Below are 23,976 nucleotides of genomic sequence, written 5' to 3' on the forward strand. Positions count from 1 at the left end.
GGTTTATTTACACATGTCACGATTTCGTAGAAACACGCTTACATTTTAATTAACGCGCTATAACTATACAGTGTCGAAAGCATATCTACACTGTCATACGCACTGTGAATTGAAGACATTTGCTCTGCTGCATTACAGCTAACGATAGCCAGTATGTATAAACTGCCCTATTCTATATATATATACATATCGAATGTTCATTCGTAACGTACAGATCCCATGTTCATATTACATGCCTAAGGATGACACAATAGTCATATTAGACTTGCAGAGCCTTCTCCTGTTCCTGATAAAACTTCTTGGACTCGACACACTTGAGGTTCGTGCATCCAGGGCACCTCAGCTGCAGCTGTGCAGAAGTTGAAGATCCGTGCTTTAGATGCTCCAGCGCAATATCGGCTAGAGCCTTGATGAAAACAGGGCTCCCGTTCAGGGACTCGACTCTCTTTATTGTGTCCTCATGGCCACTCTCGCCGATAACCTCTTTGTCCAGTTCATAGAGTGTTTCAATATGGTCTGATGTAAAGGCAATAGGCACAAGAACCATATCCGTCTGGCCGCGCTTGACATACTCCTCCACTGAGGTAGAGGTCTGGGGACCTAACCAAGGCTGGGGACCGACCTGAGATTGCCAACATAGACGGTAAGGATTAGAAAATTTGAGGCGCTCCATGACAGCATAGACGGTAGCAGCAACTTCGGCAGGATAGGGATCGCCCCTATTGACAACAGTCATAGGCAAACTATGAGCTGAAAACAAAATGACAACGTCCTTGCGCCTCTCCTCGGGGTACTCCAGTAGTTTCTGTTCAATGTTTTGCGCGAACGCCTCAACCAGGCCCGAATGAGCCGGCCATCTGTCAATAACACTCCACTGGATTGAGCCCTCAGAATCAACAGGCTTGCCATCAGGTCCCTTGGCTTCAAGCTTTTGGCGCCACTTCCAGAGCTCGTTGAGACTACTACCCGTGGTGGAGCAAGAGTACTGAGGGTATTGGGTAAAAGCAACAGCCCGACCGCCCTTTCCTCTCCCAAACCCATCATCGAAAAGCTTTTGGTACATTTCTTCAGTCAAGGGCGCAGCATAGCGGAAGGCTACGTAGGGCTTGTGAGGCGCAGTCTCGGGGGACATTTGGTCAAGCAGCTTGCACATTTCTTCGGCTTGATACTCGGACCACTTGCGAATGGGAGAGCCGCCGCCGATTTCATCATACTGCTTCTTGATCTTGGGAGTACGACGCTTAGAGATGAGCGGTCCTAAGTAATTCTGGAGACGGCCTAGGGGGATGAGATCGCCATCAGCCTGTGGAGGGTGTTAGTAATTTCATTGACGTCATAGTCCTAAACTGGTAAAAAAAGGAAAAAAACTTACGAACAGCCGGCTCAAGAAGTCGCCAACGTCGTTGAGGGTCGATGGCCCGCCCATGTTGAGAAAGACCATAGCCGTAGGGCCTTTAGAGCCTATTTTGCTCTGTGTGACAAGAGATACCTGGGTTTTCAGGTACCGTCGGCCAGCCATGGGCGATACTGCGATGGGACTGGCCAGCCTTTGACTCAAGCTATGGCTTAGTCGCAGTGAGCCCCTGGTAGCCATTGCGAGGTGTGTATTTAGGCGGCAAGTTTATTGAAATAAGGATTAAAAGAGGATATAGAGCGCAATGGCATAAAATTCGGCAGAGTGGTTGCAATGAGCACAGCACAGTAAATAATAGTGACGTCTTGCTTTGGCCTAATTCTCATCCAACGCATTTGGATCAACCAGCTTCTTTTTGGGCCACTTAACGCTTGCTGGTTGAGAGCTTTCAACACAAGGGCTTTGATTGGCTAGCTCCCAAGCTTCTAGCTCTCACACAGACCCACCGACTTGGCTGCCTGCTGTAGATCACGTGATATCGCGTTTAGATTGTTCCTGGGCTTATACAGCACTTGTTCAAAAGCAAACTCATTGCTTCACTTCATCAAGATAGCTTCTCACACATGCTTGACACTTGATTTTTTTTAGCGCTCTTGCTTCTTTAGGTTGTTTCAAACTATAAGGATTCATCGAAATACACCTCTGATTCCACTGGAAACTCTGCTGTCCCCTATAAAAGGCATTCTCTAGGCCCTTATTCCCAATATGGCAGACGAGCCCTGGCGACCAAAGGAGGATGAAGATGATGAAGAAATTGAAGAAATTGTAGGCCTGCGAACACAATATAATCCTAGAACTTTTATTAACGCCGTTCATTAGAACTACAAAAGCCAGAAAGATGCCATTATCATCGCCATCGATGTTAATAGCACTATGCTTCAGCCACCACCTCCCTCAGACTCAAAAAAGGCTGATACGGACAGCGCTTTGCTTGCTGCTTTGAAATGTGCCTCGCATTTGATGGAGCAGCGTGTAATTTCCAACCCAAAAGATATGATGGGGATTCTTTTCTTTGGTACTAAGCATTCAAAGTATCCTGATGGTGATGACCGGGCTAGCCAGAGTTATCCTCACTGCTATGTCTATGTTGACTTAGATGTCCCCGCTGCAGAGGATGTCATGGCGCTCAAGAGCCTTATTGAAGAAGACGAGGATGGTATTCTGACCCCAAGCGAAGACGATTCGGCTTCTATGGCAAATGTGCTGTTTTGCGCAAACCAGTTATTCACTACCAGAGCCCCCAATTTCACAAGCAGGCGTTTATTCATCATCACAGACAATGACAACCCCCATCCTGACGACAAAAAATCCAAGTCTGCTGCTGTCGTTCGCGCAAAGGATTTGTACGATCTCAGCGTCATCATCGAACTGTTCCCCATCACTAGAAATGGCACAGATTTCAATGTGTCCAAGTTCTACGAAGTAAGCACAGCTATTTCACGCCATTGAATTTATCTAACAAGGCTTTAGGACATAATCTATAGAGACATTTCCGAAGAAGCCAATTCACCCCAAATTTTGACGTCCACATCCGGCGACGGCATCTCGCTACTAAAGTCACTGATTTCCAACGTCACAAGCAAGCAAGTCAGCAAGCGCGCGTTGTTCTCTGGTATACCTTTTGAAATCGCACCCGGCCTCACTATCACGGTATCCGGGTACAATGTAATTCACAAGCAAAGACCACAGCGCAGCTGCTACATTTGGCTTGACGATGAAAAGCCTCAAATTGCAAAAGGAGAAACCGCCAAGTTTACTGAGGATACCGCCGAAACTATCATGCCGGACGAGACGAAGAAAGCCTATAAATTTGGAGGCGAGTTTGTCTTTTTTACGCCCGACGAGCACAAGACGCTTCGTGACTTCGGTCCGCCCGTAATTCGTATTCTAGGTTTCAAGCCGCGGTCTTGCATTAAGCCCTGGGAGTCAGTCAAGAAGGCTACGTTCATCTTCCCTACAGAGGAGCACTACATTGGATCTACTCGCGTGTTTGCGTCTCTACATAAAAAGCTTCTCAAAGACGACAAAATTGCCATTGTCTGGGCAATCATACGTTCAAATGCGAAGCCTGGCTTGTTCGCATTGGTAGCTTCGGAAGACAAGATGGACGATGCTACTGGTGCTCTGTATCTCCCTGCTGGCATGTGGCTGTACCCGCTCCCATTTGCCGATGATTTAAGATCGGGGCCTGGACTCAAATATCGTACCAATCCGCCAGACAAGATGATTGATGACCTTTCCATGGTTGTAGAAAACCTATGGTTGCCTAACAAACGCTACAATCCGGTCAAGTATCCCAACCCGCAGCTCCAGTGGCATTACCGTATTCTCCAGGCTATGGCTCTTAATGAAGAGGTTCCCGAGGTCCCAGATGACGCTACAATTCCTAAATACCGTGCAATAAACAAGCGCGTTGGTGGTCTCATCAAAGACATCAACAATGCTGCTAAAGCCTCTGTTGCCAGCGATACACTAGCTAGTCGTCCAGTGAAGCGTGAGCTCGATGCCCCCAGCGACAATGGCCCCCGCAAGAGAGCAAAGTCACCATATGATGCTGGGGGCTCTAGTGTATCAAACAAGCAGCTTAGAAATGCAGTTGAATCTGGGTCAGTGCAGAAAATGACAGTGGCAGATTTGAAGGAGGTTTTGACAGTGCGTGGTATTGATCCAAAGGGCCGCAAGGCAGAGCTCATTGATAAAATAGAGCAGTGGTTAGAAACCCATTAAATTCTCCAGATGTCAAGCCAGAGACACAGTGGGCTATTGTATGACAAGCTTGACGTTTGGAATATTGCGCTGATACTACAATGTATAAGCGCTATGATTACCATTAAGCCATCATTTGGTTCGTACCAATGCTGCATTCAATCCTAGCTTTTGGATCGGAAACAAGGAACTAGTGCGACAGAGACTTTTCTTAATCAAAAAAATCGCTCTTTATTCAACCAAATGAAACAAAACACTCATAACTCAGCACCTTGTCTATAACAATTATTACATACGCTAGGCATCAAAAACGCCACACCCGCTTAGGCGCCACACAGATCCACCTTACGCGAACACACAACCTAGCAGGCGCGTCTCTCCTATCACGACATGGCTGTTTTCTAGTGTTTCAATCACCCATTAAATGGACATAAACTATCAACTAGCATTGTTTCTCGGTCGTTGCGTATACTTGCGCTGACTAATCAGCAAGTCCAGCTTGATGCGACGACTTCAATGAGGCTGATGACTGCTGTGCTTCTAAGACGAACTCCCCTCGATACCTGGAAGCATTTTCACATGCTGTATCGCACAAGATGGAGGGATTTCCCGGCAGTCTAAACGGCTTTATGCACGGTTCATTTACAGATTCCGAAGCCTCTTTGTCTGAAGGTGTTCCATGCTCATCGATTGAAGATATGCATGCGCAGCTTCAGACCGCCTTTGACCATGAGTGCACGCCCACACGCGCCAAACACACCACCACGACTTTCCAGTTTCCGCTTGATACGACGTTTCATATCCCTCTAGACGAGCTGAAAGGCCTCCTAGCTCCACAGGATGAAAACGAATCAGCACTTCTAGTTCCTATCGCGGAGCAAAAGATCTTGGTAAAGGATGCTGTGTTAAACCAACGACCCAATAGCCATACACTACAGATGCTGGCAGCGAAATACATTACCTCGAAAATTGGCGATGTCGATGCTAGTCAATGGGTTGTCAAAGATGCCAAATGGGAACGGCTGGGCTGGGTGTTCACCTGCATCTGCGTACAATCGATGGAACATTGGCAAAAACAGGCTGATGAAATGAAAGAGAAACCTATTTTAGCTGAATTTATTCACAAGGAACCAGAACCCATTCTTGCAAGTGAGTATGACACGATACCTGCCTAGGCCGAAGTATTTGTCACTAACAACACATACTAGACCGCCCTATCTATGATTGCTTCGGAACGTTAACCCTCATCTTTTCGACGTCCCACCGCTCTATATTAGCAGAATATAGCCACACTCCGCTTCACAGGCTGGTATCTGATATCTTCGCTTTGATGGCCCCTACGCCAATTAGTCCAGTTGCTGCTGGCCGTAGAAGGCGTAGAAGAAGGCCTCAGTTTGTGGCTATTAGTCCCAACAACCAGCCGGTTTCACAAGAGAACGCCCCAAAGAAGCGAAAATCAAGAAAGAGCATAGCACAAAGCCCCCAAAAGCAGGCACCAAACCCCGATGCCTCGGTTGGCGATTTGTCAGTGGTGTTAGCGACCGTCGACCCCGGAGAGCGACAAAAACGCCGCGACGCCGCCCAGGCCTTGCTAAGAGAGGCAGGGATTGATTCCACAACGCTCAGCGAAGATCAATTCTCAATACTATCAAATCAGTCCCCCAACTTGCAGCAAGAGTCTATTGCCATGCTTAAGCAATATGGTGCTGAACGGCTGCGCATCGTGTACCCGGATGCCACGTCTTCGGTATCTCCAAGCCAGTCGACAACTGAAAATGAGGCCCCTAGCACACCAATTAGCAAAACAACAGCCTCAAAGTCTTCGCCTACAAAGAGAAAAAGGGGGCGTCCTAGAAAATTGAAGGCCCCATCTACTAGTCAAGGAACTATAGTCTCCAATACCGAAGATGACGCCGTTGCTGTTGGGCTTAAGGCCTCCACAGTCGAAGTTGTCATTTGTGCCTCGACCGAGCAAGGCGTCTGCTCATGAATTAAAAACGGTAGGGTTTATCTTGGCTCTTTAGCAATTATGATATCCAATTTTCATGAATTTTGCTCTTCTTACTTTTCTCGTTTGCTTCATATCTGTTATTCATAGGACATTGCTCTCTTTTGTAGGCCATTAACTAGCTTTAGTAGATGTCTATAACATTGCTTTAATCTCACTGCTTTATCATAATGTACACACTCATTAGCATCTGCTTTTATCGTAAAGCAAGCTATGAAATCTACCTTGTACTCTCCGAATTCTGCAACTATTTCTCTTTAAGCTCTTCTAAAGGCCTCGAGACATCCTCAAATTGTGTGCTGTTCTCTAGCTCATCATACAGAGAGTCAAGCTCCTCGGGCAACGGCACTCGGACGCTGATGTCTGCTGGGGCCCCCTCCTCCTCTCTAGCGGCTTCGCGTTTAAGCGCATTCTCCTGTTTCTTATTCTGGATCTCCTCCCAGACTTCTGGCCACGTTGCATCCAGCTCTCTGCGCAACCCAGCGCCTAGCATAGCCATGCGCACCTTGCCGAGGCGGAGAACATTAGCGGCGCGGGTATCTCGCGCCTTTACTAAGGCACGGAAGACATTCTGGAAGGTGATGCGATAGGCATCTTTCATCAGTTTCTTCTGAGTCTTGGTGACCTGTCCACGCCACTCCTCATTGACACGTGTAAAGTACCTGACAGCAAGGTCGAGTTTCCCCGCTTCAGCACAAGCGTTGGCTAGTTTATGTAGCAAAGTAGTGCGAATCTGAAGCTTTGGAACCACCATGGCTGCCTCATCGGCAAGGAAAACAAGCGTACTAGGGTCCTCCGCAAGGTCAACGAGATAGCCAAACGTCTCAGATGTTGCAAATTCATCTGTTAGGCTACTAATGGACTTGTAGACCTCCATTGAAGTCTGCGCATCCTTGAATGAATGCAGGACTTCGAAAAGCACATTGACTGTGGCAATCGGCACGTTGTCGGCATCATGTAAGGCATCAATGTAGCTCTGAATGGCCTTGGGGTCTTTTGTCAAGCAAATATAGACTCCACGAGTACTGATTCGCCGTACTTTGAGACCAGTACGGTTCATCAAGGAGAATACTCGCAGGGCATTATTCATTTCGCCAATGAGCGCGTAACAATCAAGTAACGGCTCGAATTGTACTAGTCCGATTTTGGTTCCCCGCGATGCAAGGAGATCAATGGCCTGTAGAATCATAGCAGGGTCTCCATACCGGGCACCAGTGTGGATAACATTCTGTACCACAATATCAGAAGGATGGAGTCTGTTAGTGCGTGTTATCCTCCTCCACATAAGCTTTGTGCCATCATAATGGTACCCTTGGCTAAACAGCTCTAGAATGTTGAGCATGAAAGCGGGAGGTGGGTTACGGAACATGGTGAGCCGGCGACTCATTAGTTGGTAGGCTTCGTCTAAGAAACCAGAATTAGAGAACACAATGATGAACACTTCATAGACCCACGGAGGGATGAAAATGCCATCTTTAATCATAGTCTCCAACTTGTCAAATGCCATTTCGTACTGGGTGTCACGCAGGAGGCCAATGGCTTCATAGCACTCATCGAGCACGGTCTTGCTTATCCATCGCTGTTGCATTTCTCTGAGCACCTCATTGCGGAGGGTGTAGTCTGGGTGAATAGCTAAAGCCTGTGCCAACTGTTAGTATAAATTATAGAAAGAATAGCAGAGTGCAACATACTGCAAGAACATTGTGGTACGTCAAGGCCTTGGCTTGGATTCCAGCTTGCTGCATTTCTTGAAGGAGGATTCGCACAGTCTTTGCCGAGCCGTCGCGATCAGCCATGGCTTCAAGAAGAAGATTATAATGGTAGAACCTTAACTTGGTTGGTCGATGTTTTATAATGTAGCCCAGAAACGCCGCAATGCGTTGCATCGAGTGTGTGCGGCCCCTTAGACGCTGGAAAGTTTCGTAGATAGTCTTCAGCTTAGCATCGTGAAGTTCTGTATACGGGGGTTTCGAGGTAGATAGTTGAGAAACTGTAATTTTTGGCCGACCTTGTGGCTTGATTTCTTGCTGGTCTGGTAGACTGCTTGGTTTCTCAAGAGAGTGAACATCCGCCCCATCGACTGGCAAGTCAAGCCTGGCATTTATTGCTGCTTCATCATTCACTTGCTCCGCAGAAGCAAAGTCAAGTAGCGTCCGACTCGTGCCAAAATTTCGGGATATTTCTTTCGCTGGACATATCCTCGGTAAGATTCTCCGAGAGAGGGCAGTGGGCTGAGAACTTGTCGTCACTATTGAAGAGTTTGACAGGCGGCTATAGGCGGCACGTGATGCTAAGAAGGTAGCGTCGGGTGCGGCTGGACACAGGCACTTCCAGAGCCCATCCACCGCTATGCGACTGTGGTTCATAGCCAGATGTAGAAGAGGGGGAAGATCGATTGAGCGGGGAGCTTCATCTTGCTTGCTCAAAAGCTAGTGTTTGATGTTGTTCAAGAAGCTTTGTTCAGGGTTAATGACCCATAGCGACGCAGTTTATTGGCCAAAGTCACGTGATGCACAGCAGTTAGTCATCCTCTGTTCCTCCATACCATATTGTACGCTGGCTACTTGTTCATATATATATGAATACAACGACATGTTCGAACAGCGCGGTTCTGGGTATCCTGGAGTCTATATTTGATTTTTCTATGTTTTTAGGCTTTTATGTATTTATGTAGTTGGCATAGTCGTAGCGCTGCCACCAAAAATCGTGCAGCAAATCACAGAGATATCAAAAGTGCTGTCAGTCATGTTTCCATCTTTGTTTTCCTCGTCGTAACTCAATTCCCAGCAGAAAAATCATGTGTCAGTAAAAAGCAGTAATGGCTTGTGTGTGTAGATCCTGGTGCGCCCTTTTAGCTTCAGTGGACCAAGATCAAAGACAAAGAAATAGTCCATGATGAGTGTGAGGATGCGTCACAGTTGTGAGTGGAACGGTGGTTTATCCACAGGAGTGAGAGTTATAGTCCGTCGATAAGAAGATGGTGGACTCGAAACCTTCTCTTCTATACCATTCCTCTTGTCACCGTTTGTTGGTGTAAAGTCGCCGGAATGTTTTCCATGCGAGAGACGATTAGGCGCCACCACGACCCCGACCACGGCCCTGGCCCCGGCCACGACCGCCACGACCACCTCTATCGCCACGGCCGTTGTAATCGCCTCTTTGGCCGCCGCGCCCGCCACGGAAGCCGCCTTGTTGGTTTTGTTGGGCTTCCTTGACCTGATCGATGATCTCGTCAGGCACACGTAGGTATTTGATCTGTTAAGAGGAAATGAGATATACAACTGTTAGCAGGGACAGTCCAATTTTCGCGGGAGGTATAGGTCGTGCTGGGGTCATGTTTTAGCGTACGTTGTTGCCCTTGACGTAGACCTCGGGCAGCTTCAGGAACTTGTCAGCTTCCTATGGGCATAATCATAGTTAGCACTCGCATCAGCGGCTTTGGGGGCTCATTAGTATGCGCACCGCATTGGACTGGACAGCGTCTTTCATCGTGAGGTTCATCCAAGTATCGCAAGTTATCAGATGGCCCGAGAGCGTATCGCCGTTTTTTAGTTCTACCAAAATCGGGTGGCCCTGGGCCGCATTAACAAGGCCGAGAGGCAACTAAAAGATCATTCGTCAGCACGCTGATTCTATGCTGCACCGTGGCGCCAAGCACTCTGTTCATACCATTTTGAAATTAGGGTGTTTGTGTGTGTAGGATGTTGAAAAGGCTGAGGAAAGTGAGGCTCTAACGAGACAAGAACAACAAGGCCACTCAAATGTTCCCCTACAGCCTACAAGGCCTCTACAAGCTTAGCCTGGCGGGCGGGAAGCGGCCCCACTAGAGTCGAGCTATTCTCACCGCCTTTAAGTTCTGGATTGAGTACGGCAGAAAAATATTTGATGGGCATTTTTTCCAACGTCTAGGTTGGTGATGCATTGAAAAGGGCTCTAAAAAGGCGACACAAAGGGCATCAGAGAAGCATCATCCCTCATTGTCTGACTATTCCATCTTTTCTGCTTTGCTGTATATACCCATCGGATGGTTCTGCTGCGCTCGGCTCGCTCGCTTTTCCTTTCTTGCAAGCTTCCACGGGCTTCAGCCACATCTTTTTCTAGCGTATTCTGCAGCTTTACGCAGCACCATAACTACTGCCACTCAAAAGCGCATTCTTCCAGCGATATCGAATCATATACTTCTGGACAGGTGCCGCACTCCTCTCCTTCTCCTACGCATCCGCCCCCGCAGCGCATCCCACATTTGTCTCCAGCATCCGCCATGAATTCGACTAGCCCCGATGCACCTACGTACACCTACGATGGCAAGGTGTACACCACCATAAGAGAAGGGTTGGCCGATATCCTGGTACCCGTAGGAGCTAAGATTGGTGATGGCGGAAACAAATCCAATATTTCTGTGTTCTATAACCCCATCCAGCAATTCAACCGCGACTTGACTGTCCTCGCCATCCGGGCCTATCATGAGGATACTGAAGAACGCAAGGAGTCTTCTGCAAAGCCTACTAAGAACAAGCGGAAACGGAAGGATACTGGGGCCGAGGTCGACTCTGAAAAGAGACCCAAAGTCGAGGGAAATGCAGGCCAGGAGAGCAAGAAAGTGGAATCTACTAGCACTGAAACAAATGCTGAACTAAGCGCCCAGGCTGTGGCCACACAAGAAGTCTCCAACACGACAGAAACTCATGAGACCGAGACTACTACTGCTGCCATCCCTATACAATCTTCGGAACATGAGCCCAGGCCCAGACCCACAATGTCCAAGTTCACAATCCTCGATGCTCTCTCGGCCTCCGGTTTGCGCGCGCTGCGCTACTCTCATGAGCTTCCATTTGTGACCTCAGTGACGGCTAATGACTTATCCTCTTCGGCAATCGACTACATCAAGCTTAATGCCGAGCACAACAAGCTTTCCGACAAAATCCAGGTGTCCCGTGACGATGCCATTGCCCACATGTATCGGCGCATTGCTGATGATCTATCGAAGCGTGACAAGCACGGAAGCCCCTCCAACAATAACCGGTACAATGTTATCGACCTAGATCCCTATGGAACTGCATCGCCTTTCATTGACGCTGCGGTTCAGGGTGTTAAGGATGGTGGCCTGCTGTGCGTTACTTGCACTGACTCCGCCATCTGGGCGGGCCACAGCTACTGTGAAAAGGCCTTTGCATCATATGGCGGGATCCCCATTAAGGGCTTTCATACCCATGAGGTAGGCTTACGGCTTATTCTTCACACAGTAGCAACGTCTGCGGCACGCTACGGCCTAGCTATTGAGCCCCTGTTGTCGCTTTCTATCGACTATTACACGCGCATCTTCATCCGGGTTACTAAGTCACAGGCGGCCGTCAAGTTCAATGCTTCTAAAACTATGATTGTCTACAACTGCGACCAAGGCTGCGGAGCCTGGGAGACACAACACATTATGCGCACGCGTGTTATGGCGGCTAAGAGCGGCAAGTCGCACTATTACAAGCACGTCATGGCGCAAGGCCCTACCTCTGATATTCTTTGCCGCCACTGTGGAACGAAAATGCACCTCGCTGGGCCCATGTACGGTGGCATGATTCAGTCGCCCGAATTTATCCAACGGGTGCTCAATATCCTGCCGACTCTAGACGGCAAAGTCTATGGCACGGCTGCTCGCATTGAGGGAATGCTAACGACTGCACTGTCGGAAAACCTTCCTGAGCCGGATCCTGAAGAGGCACTTCCCCAAGCTGACAAGGAGGCGGCACGTATTGATGCCCATCCCTTCTACTTTATTCCGTCTCGTCTAGCGGGAATTTTCTGCTGCGAGACGCCCAACGAAGATCTCATTCGTGGGGCGCTCAAACATTTAGGCTTCAGGGTTACGCGCAGCCACTGCAAGCCGAACAGCATCAAGACTGATGCTCCGTGGACGACCATAATTTGGATCTTCAAAGAATACATCCGCCAGGTGGCACCTGTAAAGATGGAGAACATTAAACAGAACAGCCCTGCATGGAAGCTGCTGAATGGAGGCGGGGAGCTACAGCAGGATGACGCAGTAAACGACGAGGAAGCGGCCCTTCGCAAGACCCTGGTGTTCAATGAAGTGCTACAAAAGCTGGGTCGCGATAAGGAGATCAGCAGTAAGAAGCTGGTGCGATACCAAGTGAACCCACGCGAGCACTGGGGCCCAATGACCCGGGCACGCAAGTAGAAGGAGATAAGGAAGCCTGGCTCTCCTTGTTAGATGTATGTACATTAAAATATTAGACACTATCGTATGCATGCAATAGTATAAGCATTTGTGTGTGTGCCAAGACCTACCAATAGACACCCACATGCTACTGCCTTGCATCCACCCTAGCACCAACGCTGCATAAAAGCTGGTGATTCATGCACCGCATAAACTGGAATGCATGTCCTAGGACGCCCTCTTTTCTACGCCAATTATTTCGCGGGAATGACATGTTGCTTAGTGCGCCGCAATTCTATCACAAGCTAACCGGAGATTTCCAGCATTGTCATACAGTTTAGTACTGTCTTATTAACCATATAGATGCCCTCGACGACGGTCATTGGCTGAAACCTACTTCCTTAAGAAACGCCAAGTGCAAAGGCCGGCATAGAGGTTTTTGTGCATATATTATTATTACATCACTTACATGTATCTCGGCCCATCTCAAGTGCAGTGAATCAAGTCGGCATTCATTTTGCAATTCCCGAAGCCTGTCTGGCTGAGACTACGCTGTGTGAGGGAAATGATTGATTTAGGCTTCCTTCTATTTTGGCCGAGGGCTTACCTGTTCTATTGCTGCTTTACCTCAATATTAGAGCCTCATCTCTGGCACTTTTACATGTATAAAAACATGTGCATCTGCGAAGCGCTCAATCGCTCCTTCGCTTCTTCTCCTATCTCTCTTCACGCCTCTTCTGTGGAGTTCATGGATCGCTACTACCCGGATTGTTCATTCTTGCTGTATCCCTAATCAGGCATCATTTGCAACCCCACTTAGCACAAGCTATTGTCCCGTTTCTGTTAATTATTGCGTCATCTCTGCTCAAGCAGGACCAAAGAAAGTCTGTGCTGAACTGTGACATTAAATACCAATCAATCAGCCCGCCTACATTTTATCCAAACTCTCGGGTCGAGTCTTTGACTGCTTCAATAGGTTATGGGATTTCCAGACCTAATTTCTTCCGGTATGAGTCGCTGTTCTCCCGCGTCAAAAGAATGGACAGAGCCTCTATCGACAAATGCGACCTCTTCATTTGACGCCATCTTCGACGATCCCCAGAGCATCGTAGCCATCTTCAAACAAGCTCGAGGGTTCACGGTCTTTGCTGCACTTGATACTGGCCAGGGCGTCGATGTGTCGTATGCCATCAAGTGTGTAGACGTACCCGCGGTCCCCTCCCTCTTGGAACCGCTCATCATCTCGCGCTGTCCACGCCATCTCCAGGTATCCGACTCACGCAAGCTCCATGTGGTGGTATCTACAAAATCCGGGCTTTGTCTAGCCACGAAGTGCTGGAATCAGGTGGTCAAGCCGCTTCTGAACGCAGTGCAGTCTCTTTCTAGCACTACACATAAGGGACAGTACAGCCTGCTTATTACAGAGAATGCAGAGAGCATCAAAAGCTTTGCCGCCAAGATTCTACGGGCGGAAGAGTCTGCACAAACCGTTTTACTTATGAGTGGCGATGGTGGGACTGTTGATCTCATCAACGCTATGAACCAGGACGAGAAGCAACCTTCCCCGACAACAATTGCCATTCTGCCCCTTGGCACTGGCAATGCCTTGTTCCACTCCATACATCGCCCGCTTTACAGCAACAGTACTGAATCGGCTCTCATCCTCGGTCTACGCACGCTTATCCACGGCACTCCCGTCAGTCTGCCCCTCTTTCGGGCGGATTTCTCACCTGGTGCCCGTATCGTGACCTTTGTTCAAAGCCAGAACAACATGACCTCACGTCCCGTAGACTATCTCTATGGTTCTATTGTGGCTTCTCACGGATTCCACGCTAGCATTGTCTATGAAAGTGATACGCCTGAGTACAGGAAACACGGCGACAGGCGTTTTGGAATGGTTGCCAACGAACTGCTGGAGCTAAATCATGCATACAAAGCAACTGTAGAGGTCAGACGCCCGGATTGTAGCGATTTTCGCAGTCTTGGTGGCAACGAATTCAACTACATCTTGTCAACACTCGTTTCCAACCTGGAGAGGACATTTACCATTTCGCCCGATTCCCGCACTTGTGATGGCAAGCTTCGCGTAGTAACCTTTGCTCCCTTGGGCAAAGACAAAGTAATGGAGATTATGATGGCTGCCTACAACAATGGTGCGCATGTCTCCATGCCAGAAGTGACTTACGAAGAAATAAAGGAACTCAGGGTCTCAGTCCACGAGCCTGATGATCGCTGGCGTAAATTCTGCGTAGATGGAACCATCGTTGCTGTGCAGGAAGGGGGATGGATGAAGGTTAAGGCTCTTTCGACTTCACCATTCAAAGTGCTGATAACGCCTTCGATATAAAAGTATCACTATCGCTATACCATTTATTAGGTCAGAGCTCTGAAGTGTCTTGTATCTTGCAGTATGCATCTATTATATATATACAACTTGAATCATTTAACTTTTGGATGGGCGAGACGGCGCGTATGGGTGGTATCATAAACGTCATAAAACATACAGCTGTCCCTTATTTTTAGTCTGCGATTTCCAGCTTCTCCAATTTGACACCGTCTAGGATTGATTTGGATCCTACCTTCGGCTCCTGGGTGTCTTCCCCTGCACCTTGCCTGCCTTCAGGTTTGGGCTGCGCTTCTTCCTCTTCTTCCTCGTCTTCCTCGTCTTCACCGCCTTCCCCTTCATACTCCGAGTCGTATTCATCAGAGTCATCGTCCTCCTCCTCGTTCCCACTCTCATTTGTCGCCTCCTGATTTACAGCAGCTTCAAGGTCCCGGTTCATCTTCTTAGTGAACCCTGACGCTGCCTCGGCAATATCCAGTCTTGTGGCCCCATCTTGGCCCACCAGCTTCTTAGCATCCTTGAAGAAAGGGCCGCGGCTAGTGGGAGTAAAGCCAAATCGTCTTTTGAAATAGCGCTTGACGCAGTTAACATCTCTGTCAAAATACATTTCAGCATTTTGATGGTCCATAGAGACCATCTGAGGAAAGTCAATGATAATGGGTGTCAACTTTAGATTCGCCTGTCCCTCCTCATCCACACCTTCAACTTCCTCTTCTTTGATCAAAATGTTGAACTCGTTGAAATCGCCATGAATCAGGCCGTGCTTAGCCAGGCGTAGCAACAAATCTATCAGGTCCGAGTACAAGCTTGCAGGGTCTGGCACGGAAGAAATCTGGCGTAAAGGGAAAGCATCTATCAGAGACATGAGTACAGTGTGTCTACTCTGGCCCAGGGGCTCGGGGACAGGGAAGCCCTCGGCGCGAAGAGCCTTCATGAAGGCAAACTCTTTCATGGCCGCCAAACGCGACAAGTACATCCACGAAGCCGAGGACCGGTTGCGTAGATAGTCACGGTTTGACTTGACGGTACGGAACGAAATGCGGCCCAAGCGATGAATCTTGAGCACGAGTTGCTTGCCAGTTTGATCGGCAACAACCATGATATCGCTTTCCTTTCCAACGCCTATCCGGCTGCCAACACTGTAAATCTCCTTGCGCGTGGTGTAAGTGTGGAGAGCAAGATAATCCAGGCCGCCATAGGTTAGACGATAGCCATCGTACTTAGCTTCCTTGACCTTGGCAATGAGACCAACCTTGGCCAGTGCCGAAATACTCCGGCGTACGCCACTAGCGCCACCACGCAGCCGTGAGAGCTTCTCAATTAGGGATGTAGGGACAAGTTCATGATTCTTGCTACCTTGCTCAGCCTATTGTGTAACCCTATGTTAGGGTGCTATTTTCTTTTCTTGACAATTCTAGACAGAAATTTGGGAAAACTCACAGCAGCTAGGACACGCCAATCATCTGACGTTAAATGACGCAGGGCCTTGGAATCCAGAAGCATTTTGCAGATGGGGGATCGCGGGGAGCGCGATTAAACTGTGAGAAAAATAAAAAAAACTTAAGGATGACTGGTCGCAGAAATGTATGCCATCAATCTATGACGACAGAAACTTTTTTTAGCTGCACGAAGAATAGCCCCACGATCAAAATTCTTGGAGGGGTCGATAAGATAAGACTTTCATATCTTGCAGCTGCAAAAAGCCGCCAGTGCCACATTGCCAGCTGAGCTTTGTAATGTGGAGAACTTGACGGCATAGCTTCCAGTCATGTGACTTTACACAAGGCTAGGCTACAAGCCTCGCGTCACCAAGGTGTAGCAGGGGGAAGCAAAGCAAGGGCTTAGTTACCAAGCAATTGAACAGAGCTTGTTAACTAAGTCGTCTAGTCGTTCGATTTCCTATCATAAAAACACAAACCCGCCCTAGCTGTACGCTTTTTTTTTTGTTTCCGACAGCCATATTTCTAGTGATACTTCTCTCCAATTGTTTAATACGACGGCCTAATCCTCCATTTGCTTAAACACCAAGCTCTGCTAGACTGAGCTTGTTTTCCGAAGAGTTCTACTCGTTCTCATACACTCACCCACCCATTCCATCATGGCTAAAGACCCCGAGACAAGCAAGCCCGTGGATAAGGGCAAAGGCAAGGCTGCCGAAAAGCCTGCTGCTGAAAACCCCGAGGGCAAGAATGAAGACAAGAAGGAAGAAAAGATTGGTGGTACGAGATAGCTCCCAAAGCCCATGTCTATCCGTCAATGACGCTGGATGTCGACCGAATAGCTGACAATTAGAGCACATGTAGCTGCAGAGGAGCTGAGCGAGGAGGATCAACAGCTCAAGAACGATCTTGACATGCTTGTCGAGAGATTGACGGTACGTTGTTGCCTCCTAGCATAACTTATCCAGGCCACCTAGGCCAAGGTCGTCCTATCATAGCTAACCTGTACCCTATTCTCCTCTCTGTTTCGCGCTCCACAGGAGTCCCAGGCCGACCTATATGAGCACGCCCTCAACGAGATGAAGACCTCTATCCGCACATCGACTTCTTCCATGACTGCTGTCCCCAAGCCGCTCAAATTTCTACGCCCACACTATGAGACACTCAAGGTGGTCTACGAAGATTGGCCCTCAGGCAACAACAAGGACTCTTTAGCTGACGTTCTATCCGCTATTGGCATGACCTTTTCGGATGAGGACAACCAAGATACTCTCAAGTACCGTCTGCTTTCGCCCACCACAGATATCGACTCCTGGGGCCACGAATATGTCCGACTACTAGCTCTCCAAATTGGCGAAGTGTTCGCCAAGCGCATTACCGAAGAGGAGCCTACCAATGACTTGATTGATTTGGCCCTACAATTGGTTCCTTTGTTCCTCAAGAGCAATGCGGAGGCCGACGCTGTCGATCTGCTCAGTGAACTTGAGATCATCGATCGGCTCCCAGAATTCCTTAACGCTGATACGTACAGCCGCGCCTGTCTGTACCTTGTCAGCATGGTCAACCTGCTTACCTATCCCGACAATGATCTCTTTTTGCGTACTGCCTATGGCATCTATATCCAGTATAAGCAGCTTACCCAAGCCATGACAGTGGCCATTCGCCTCAACGATGTCGAGCTCATCACCTCGACCTTCGCCCAGACCACCGATGTTGCTTTGAAAAAGCAGCTTGCCTTCCTTGTTGGACGTCAGCGGATAGTCATCGAACACTTTGACGATGACGAAGAAATCAATGAGGAAATTGCTAAATGTTGCCACAACACCCATCTTTCCAAATACTTCCAATACCTCGGCAAGGAGCTCAATCTTCTTGAGCCCAAGATGCCCGAGGATATTTACAAGACTCATCTCGAAAGCAGCCGTGTTTCTAACTACACCAACACGGATTCTGCTCTCCACAACCTGTCAGCTGCCTTCGTCAACGCCTTTGCCAATGCTGGTTTTGTCAACGACAAAATGATGATTGGTGAGAATATCAAGGAGCAGTGGGTGTGGAAGACTAAGGCTGATGGCATGACCTCAACTGTTGCTTCCATTGGTAGCATTATGCTTTGGAACAACGAACTGGGTCTAGACACTATTGATAAGTACCTCGGCGTATCTGAGTCCGAAATCTGTGCTGGCGGTATGCTAGGTATTGGTATCATGAGCTCGGGTGTCTACCAGGAGGATGCCGCCGCTATTGCTCTCCTCGGTGATCAGGAGCGTCTACAAAGCAAGGACCTCAATGTCCGCACTGCTGCTATCATGGGTCTGGGTCTGGCGCATGCTGGGTCCAACAACGAGACCATCCTGGATCTTCTAACTCCTCTTATTAACGATGCATCCGAGACAATGCAAATATCTGCTATGGCAGCTCTTGCCTGTGGCATGACTTTCATTGGCTCTTCGCACTCGGAAATCAGCAGCGCCATTGTGTCTACTCTTCTTGACGATGACCGCATGGGCCAGCTTACTGACAAGTGGACGCGTTTCCTAGCTCTTGGTCTTGGGCTACTCTTCTTTGGAAAGCAGGAGGAGGTCGACGTTATTCTAGAGACCCTCAAGGCTGTTGACCATCCTATGGCTAAGCCTACCCGGGTTCTGGCGCAAATTTGTGCCTGGGCTGGTACTGGTGCTGTCTTGAAGATTCAAGAGCTTCTGCACATCTGCACTGAGCACCTGGCTGAAAAAGAGGACAAGAAGGGCGATGAGCTGCTGCAGTCGTATGCTGTCCTAGGTATTGCTCTAATTGCCATGGGTGAAGATGTTGGCCAGGAGATGGTTTTGCGCCATTTTGGCCATCTAATGCACTACGGAGAAGCCAACATTCGCCGCACTGTCCCACTGGCAATGGGTCTCATTAGCCCCAGCAATCCGCAAATGAAGGTGTATGACACGCTGTCTCGTTACAGTCACGACACTGATAGTGATGTTGCTAACAGTGCAATCTTTTCTATGGGTCTTTTGGGGGCTGGTACCAACAATGCCCGTCTTGCTCAGCTATTAAGACAGCTCGCTTCATTCTACTACAGAGATTCGGACTCGCTGTTCATGGTCCGCATTGCTCAGGGCCTAGTTCACATGGGCAAGGGCACTTTGACAGTGAACCCCTTCCACACTGATCGCCAGATTCTGTCGCATGTGGCTGCCGCCAGTCTGCTTACATGCATGGTAGCTATGATTGATGCCAAGGATTTCATTTTCTCTAAGCATCATTACCTGCTGTACTTCCTGACGTCAGCCATCTACCCCCGGATGCTAGTCACTCTTGATGAAAACCTCGAGTTTATCAACGTCAACGTCCGTGTTGGCCAAGCTGTTGATGTTGTGGGTCAGGCTGGTCGCCCCAAGACAATCACGGGCTGGCAAACGCAGAGCACCCCGGTCGTGTTGGCATATGGCGAGAGAGCAGAGCTAGAGAACAAGGAATACATCAGCCTTAGCAGTACGTTAGAAGGCGTAGTGATTCTGAGAAAGGTAAGACCCATCCCTCCCCCGTCCCTCAAGCCCAACTGGTAGCCCTCCTTGTAAATTTGCGATTCTAACAATGGCTTCATTTGCCTGTCTAAACAGAACCCTGAGTGGGAAGATGAGAAATAAGGGCGCGGCAACATGCATATCAAAGAAGGGGGATAAGCCGCCAAACTGCGAAATAGAGGTGTCTGGGCCCGAGTCAAGGCCATTATCAACAATAGCAATGATGATTACGGAAGTTTTATGCTTTTTTGTTTCTAGGAATGTTCACTGACATCGAGATGGATGTTTGTCTGTTTTTACTTGGCCAACTAACTATCCTTAGAAACTCTATTCATGTTTGGTTTTAGTACTTGCAACCGCATTTAATCGAATTTTATTGTTAAAGTGGGGGGGGGGGGTCATAATTCTTTTTTGGCTCGAGTCTCAAGAGTCTATTTATTTGTCCTGCCTATTTCAGAATGAGCCCCACATGACAATAAGACGAGCCAATCAAGTTTTGGGACTTACACTTGTACGGAACATTCACTCAAACCCAAACCCTGCGATAGAAAAGTTGGGATGGCTTATAGGAAAGAAAAGGACAAAAAAAGTAGGACAATCGAGGGAAATATTGAAGCAAAAGACACCTGTGATAGAGGCGTACGTATGGTTGTCCTAGAAGATATGTTGAAAGAAATGAATCTCCGTATCCTTACTGGATGGATGGGTCACTATGGACAACGGAGAACGGACAGCGGACAGCGGACATCAAGTCCCCGCACGTCTTGCTTTCTTCCTTTGCCCTTTGGGCTTCTCCGTTGCTGAGGGAGAGGCGTGATAACGAGGGGATACAAAATTGGACGGAAGGCGCAAGTGTAGGTAGGTGTTTTATTTGAGGGTTTTTTGTTTCAATCTTGCAAGTTGTTGTGTATTTTTTAATGTGGTTTATTTGAATTCTAATCTACGAGTAGACTGCGCATATTTTGAAGTTTTCCTTGCCAGCAGCCGTAGCCGTGATCAAGAGCAAAAACCTTGACCTGGGCATGTGGCGTTTTTCGTCCATTACTCGTGTTATAGAACATTGTATACATTCGGAGGTGAAGCTGGACAAACAAACATAAATGGAGATGGAATCGAAACAAATGGACACAAGTGTGGATGGAGGGTGAAATGAACATGTGCTGAAAGCACAGAAAGTGAGTTCAGCGATGGCGAATGAGGTGTGGGGTATAGCTAAGGGTGTTTTGCAAGTCGTGCACCGACTGCATCAGTTGACAAGCAAATGAAGAAGTCTGATGGAAAAAAAGAAATAGAAACGAAAAGTGTGGGAAGACAGCAACATGAAATAAAAGATATACAGTACAGAGGGGTGGGTAAAAAGAAGGGGAAATAGAAAAAGGACGGGAGCAAGCACAGCGGCAAAACGGATGCGAGAACGACACAAGACAGCTTCAATCCCGCTTAGGGAGTCTTGGGCCGCTTCCAGTAGTATTGCTTATGTTGTTTTCGGCACGCGCGTAGACTGGGTTTGCGCATGCCGCCCACAATGGCTTTCCGCTCAACATCATCGTCATTCTCCGGCATGTAGTAGTACTCGCTCTCAAGCGGCTTGCCAGCAGCATCCTTGCCATGGCGGGGGATGATGCCAACTGAAGGCAGACTGTTTAGCACGCGCTGAAAGGCTTCACGAGTGAGGCTATCACTACGAATATCAGCAGGCAGGTTAGAGAGCAGCGTGGACAACGGGGTGGAGCTTAAGCGGGAAAATGCCAGTTGGTTGATAGCATGATGAGCAATTTCCTCAGCGCGGGGCACAGGCTCTTCAGGGGCGGGGGATGGTGATAGGGTTGGGGATTGATGGGGCTCAGACGGATAGGTGGCTGTAGAAAGGTCCTCAAGGGAGAGAATAGATGGCAAAGTGTGGGTAGTATTAACCACGGGAGTTTGCACGGGTGCATATAGGGTGCAGGGAGCGAGGACAGAGGACCCGGATTCAGGGCTGGGCTTGTCCAAGACAGGGCCAAGCTTGGCCTCATCGCTTCTAGGGCTGTCAACTGAGATGTCAGGAGAACAGCTGCTGCTAATATTGGCCTCAAAGTGGTCGAAAGAATGGGTGGCAAAGTCATCCTCCTCAGGATCACTTAGATCAGACGAAAATGAGTCGACGATAGTTGCCATTGTGGTGTCGGGGTCGACCATACCACGCAAAGAACTAGCAAGAGAGCGAGAGTGAGAAGGCAGATCCGGGTCATCCTCGTAGATTTGAACCGAGGTACCATCTTCAGGGCTCGGGCTGCATCTGGACTCGGGAAGCAGAGCTTGGAGCTTGGAGCTGGAAACATGGGCCGTAGTAGGCGAAGGCGAAACAGGGCTACGAAGGCGAGCAACAGCACGGAATGGGCTGCTAGCTAGCTCGGGCATGTCAGAGGCAACAAGCGAGTCGGCTTGCTGTCTATGGGCGGGTGGCGATGGCGAGGATTCCCACTCCGATAGGGTGGAGGCAGACTCTCGTTTGGGCCAAAGGACAATAACACGAGCGTCCTGAACATCAAGCAAAATTTGGGTAGACTCTTCCTCCGAAGTAAAGGAGTCACCGCGATGGAGTGTGTATTTTCGACCAGGGCAGTGTACATTGACATCGTTCCAGCCCTTGCAGAGAATCTCTACACGATTAGGCTCGAGAGGCGTACTGGCGGTTATGTATCTTGCTTCGATATGCACACGCGAGATCAAGCGGTTTGCTGATAGCTGGAAGTGTGAAGAAATGCTGCTTCGGCCCATACGCACGACGTCGCCGTTCTCAGGAAGCTCAACTGAGGGCACATCGCCTAGAGGAGCACGGTCCGGGGCAGAGGCGCTGTCGCTAGTGGGCGTAGAAGCTGCCACCGAAGCTCTAGGCTGTTGAATGCGAGACAGAGCGCGGCTCAGGTGAGCAGCATTGAGACCGGGCGGCGATGAGGACAAAATGCCGGTGCTAGAAGTGGCTGCAGGAGTAGGGTAGTCATATCCTCCTCTGTTTTGGCGTTTGGTAGGACGGGGCAGACGAGGAGGCGAAGAGAGAGGTTCGAAAGCCGGTAGCAACGAGGGAGCACTCCTTTTTCTGCTGGTCGATAGGGTGTTATTAGTGGAGCAAATACCGAGGCCAACAGCTGTGTCATGACTGCTAGACATATTGGGGAGAGTTGATTTGCGGACTTTGGTGGTGGGGGTTCTGCAGAAAGGATCTGGGGACGACATATCAGATGCTGGAGACGACTTAGGAGCGATACTGAGGGCGTTTGAGCGAGGGTTGTGGGGGAAAAGATTAGTTCTGAGAGCAGAGGGCCGGTTCAGGCGAGGCGACCTTTCCAATGATTGTAGGACCATTGCGATGTGAGTTCTTGAGAGAGGCTCGCAAAACAATATAAAGGTAGCGTTAGATCAAGGCGACCCTGAGTTTGTCTGGAGCCGACAAATGCAGCAAGTAGCGAGTATCCGGAACCAGAAGCTCACACCACAAACAAGGGAGAGGGGAAAGGAAGGGGAGTATTTGGATTTTTCAAGTGGATTTTGCACACAGTCGAATTACAGAGGGAAACGAAGCGGTTGTAGGCAGATGGAGGAATATCAGCTAGCACAACGCTGGAAAAGATGGCAAGATTGAGGGTCAACGATGTTGTGCACCAGAAACACTCGATATCGACCACAGTAGCAAGGTAGACAGAGTCAATGTCAGGACAGAGTGCAAGTCGAGATAGAATAGTAGGCGGAGAAAGAAGAAAGGAGGCAATTGAAGCAATGTCTGCGGAATGCCTGTGAAGATGTGCTTGGAATGATGTTGGTGGACAGGACGGAATGCAAGACGACGAAGGCAAATAGAGAAGGGCGTTTAAGATATAATGTGATGATGCTGTACACTATATCGAATAAGATCGGACCTGGGGAGTAGTTAGAAACGAAGACAACGAAAGAAAAAGAAGAGGAAGCACAGCTAGTCTCACCACCGAACAGAAAAGAGAAGAGGAAATGAAGAAAATGAATGAGGACAAGAAGAAGCGCGACTTGAAGCTAAAGGTCACCAAGTGAAGAACTCTGGCTTTTTTCACATGCGCGTTTTGCGCCGTTGCTCTAATGGAGTTTACTGGGCTCGTGGGCAGCTATAGCCCTGGAGTGTGCCGCCATTCAGCGTCCTCTGCCCTGAGAAAGGCTCACGTCAGACCTCAAGCAGACGCGTTTCTCTGTAGCAACCCCCTCTATAACTTTAACTCTTTTAGTCTTTTAGTGGGCAGCACTGAGCCCTCAACGCGTTCTATCCACCCGCCCTCCTTCTCGAAAGAGTTAAAAAGGACGAGGGGCTAGACAGGGATTTAGGGTGCAAACACGTCTCGGCGTGTCAGGAAGCAGGGCAATTACCAGG

The 23,976-nt window shown here is 48.8% G+C and overlaps 10 protein-coding genes across 10 annotated transcripts; 5 read left to right on the forward strand and 5 right to left on the reverse strand.

Moving 5' to 3' along the window:
- Nucleotides 1-259: 259 nt before the first annotated feature.
- HOO65_020929 (uncharacterized protein) lies at nucleotides 260-1,594 on the reverse strand (the record flags this gene model as incomplete). Its single annotated transcript, XM_071006797.1, has 2 exons — nucleotides 260-1,303; nucleotides 1,373-1,594. The coding sequence occupies 2 exons, from the start codon at nucleotides 1,592-1,594 to the stop codon at nucleotides 260-262; spliced, it is 1,266 nt and encodes a 421-aa protein (XP_070861567.1).
- Nucleotides 1,595-2,119: 525 nt separating this feature from the next.
- On the forward strand, nucleotides 2,120-4,141 carry HOO65_020930 (ATP-dependent DNA helicase II subunit 1; the record flags this gene model as incomplete). Its single annotated transcript, XM_071006579.1, has 3 exons — nucleotides 2,120-2,179; nucleotides 2,234-2,836; nucleotides 2,885-4,141. 3 exons carry the CDS (start codon nucleotides 2,120-2,122, stop codon nucleotides 4,139-4,141), a joined length of 1,920 nt encoding a protein of 639 aa, XP_070861568.1.
- Nucleotides 4,142-4,716: 575 nt separating this feature from the next.
- HOO65_020931 (Zn(2)-C6 fungal-type DNA-binding domain-containingprotein) lies at nucleotides 4,717-6,110 on the forward strand (the record flags this gene model as incomplete). Its single annotated transcript, XM_071006771.1, has 2 exons — nucleotides 4,717-5,269; nucleotides 5,329-6,110. The coding sequence occupies 2 exons, from the start codon at nucleotides 4,717-4,719 to the stop codon at nucleotides 6,108-6,110; spliced, it is 1,335 nt and encodes a 444-aa protein (XP_070861569.1).
- A 265-nt stretch (nucleotides 6,111-6,375) lies between these two features.
- Nucleotides 6,376-7,924, reverse strand: HOO65_020932 (pentatricopeptide repeat domain protein; the record flags this gene model as incomplete). Its single annotated transcript, XM_071006723.1, has 2 exons — nucleotides 6,376-7,767; nucleotides 7,820-7,924. The coding sequence occupies 2 exons, from the start codon at nucleotides 7,922-7,924 to the stop codon at nucleotides 6,376-6,378; spliced, it is 1,497 nt and encodes a 498-aa protein (XP_070861570.1).
- A 1,273-nt stretch (nucleotides 7,925-9,197) lies between these two features.
- On the reverse strand, nucleotides 9,198-9,800 carry HOO65_020933 (putative U6 snRNA-associated Sm-like protein LSm4; the record flags this gene model as incomplete). Its single annotated transcript, XM_071007065.1, has 4 exons — nucleotides 9,198-9,383; nucleotides 9,477-9,527; nucleotides 9,591-9,731; nucleotides 9,798-9,800. 4 exons carry the CDS (start codon nucleotides 9,798-9,800, stop codon nucleotides 9,198-9,200), a joined length of 381 nt encoding a protein of 126 aa, XP_070861571.1.
- Nucleotides 9,801-10,389: 589 nt separating this feature from the next.
- On the forward strand, nucleotides 10,390-12,318 carry HOO65_020934 (tRNA (guanine(26)-N(2))-dimethyltransferase; the record flags this gene model as incomplete). The annotated part of the gene is made up of 1 exon (XM_071000192.1): nucleotides 10,390-12,318. The coding sequence occupies one exon, from the start codon at nucleotides 10,390-10,392 to the stop codon at nucleotides 12,316-12,318; it is 1,929 nt and encodes a 642-aa protein (XP_070861572.1).
- Nucleotides 12,319-13,306: 988 nt separating this feature from the next.
- On the forward strand, nucleotides 13,307-14,644 carry HOO65_020935 (putative lipid kinase; the record flags this gene model as incomplete). The annotated part of the gene is made up of 1 exon (XM_071000193.1): nucleotides 13,307-14,644. One exon carries the CDS (start codon nucleotides 13,307-13,309, stop codon nucleotides 14,642-14,644), a length of 1,338 nt encoding a protein of 445 aa, XP_070861573.1.
- Nucleotides 14,645-14,816: 172 nt separating this feature from the next.
- Nucleotides 14,817-16,144, reverse strand: HOO65_020936 (Serine/threonine-protein kinase rio2; the record flags this gene model as incomplete). The annotated part of the gene is made up of 2 exons (XM_071006803.1): nucleotides 14,817-16,007; nucleotides 16,082-16,144. The coding sequence occupies 2 exons, from the start codon at nucleotides 16,142-16,144 to the stop codon at nucleotides 14,817-14,819; spliced, it is 1,254 nt and encodes a 417-aa protein (XP_070861574.1).
- A 595-nt stretch (nucleotides 16,145-16,739) lies between these two features.
- On the forward strand, nucleotides 16,740-19,643 carry HOO65_020937 (26S proteasome regulatory subunit rpn-1; the record flags this gene model as incomplete). Its single annotated transcript, XM_071006420.1, has 3 exons — nucleotides 16,740-16,860; nucleotides 16,945-17,015; nucleotides 17,121-19,643. The coding sequence occupies 3 exons, from the start codon at nucleotides 16,740-16,742 to the stop codon at nucleotides 19,641-19,643; spliced, it is 2,715 nt and encodes a 904-aa protein (XP_070861575.1).
- Nucleotides 19,644-21,041: 1,398 nt separating this feature from the next.
- HOO65_020938 (Protein PLM2) lies at nucleotides 21,042-22,946 on the reverse strand (the record flags this gene model as incomplete). The annotated part of the gene is made up of 1 exon (XM_071000194.1): nucleotides 21,042-22,946. The coding sequence occupies one exon, from the start codon at nucleotides 22,944-22,946 to the stop codon at nucleotides 21,042-21,044; it is 1,905 nt and encodes a 634-aa protein (XP_070861576.1).
- Between the last annotated feature and the right edge of the window lie 1,030 nt (nucleotides 22,947-23,976).

The sequence above is a fragment of the Ceratocystis lukuohia genome (genome assembly GCF_044167205.1).
Source record: "Ceratocystis lukuohia strain C4212 chromosome Unknown Supercontig2_pilon, whole genome shotgun sequence".
Classification (NCBI taxonomy): Eukaryota; Fungi; Ascomycota; class Sordariomycetes; order Microascales; family Ceratocystidaceae; genus Ceratocystis; species Ceratocystis lukuohia.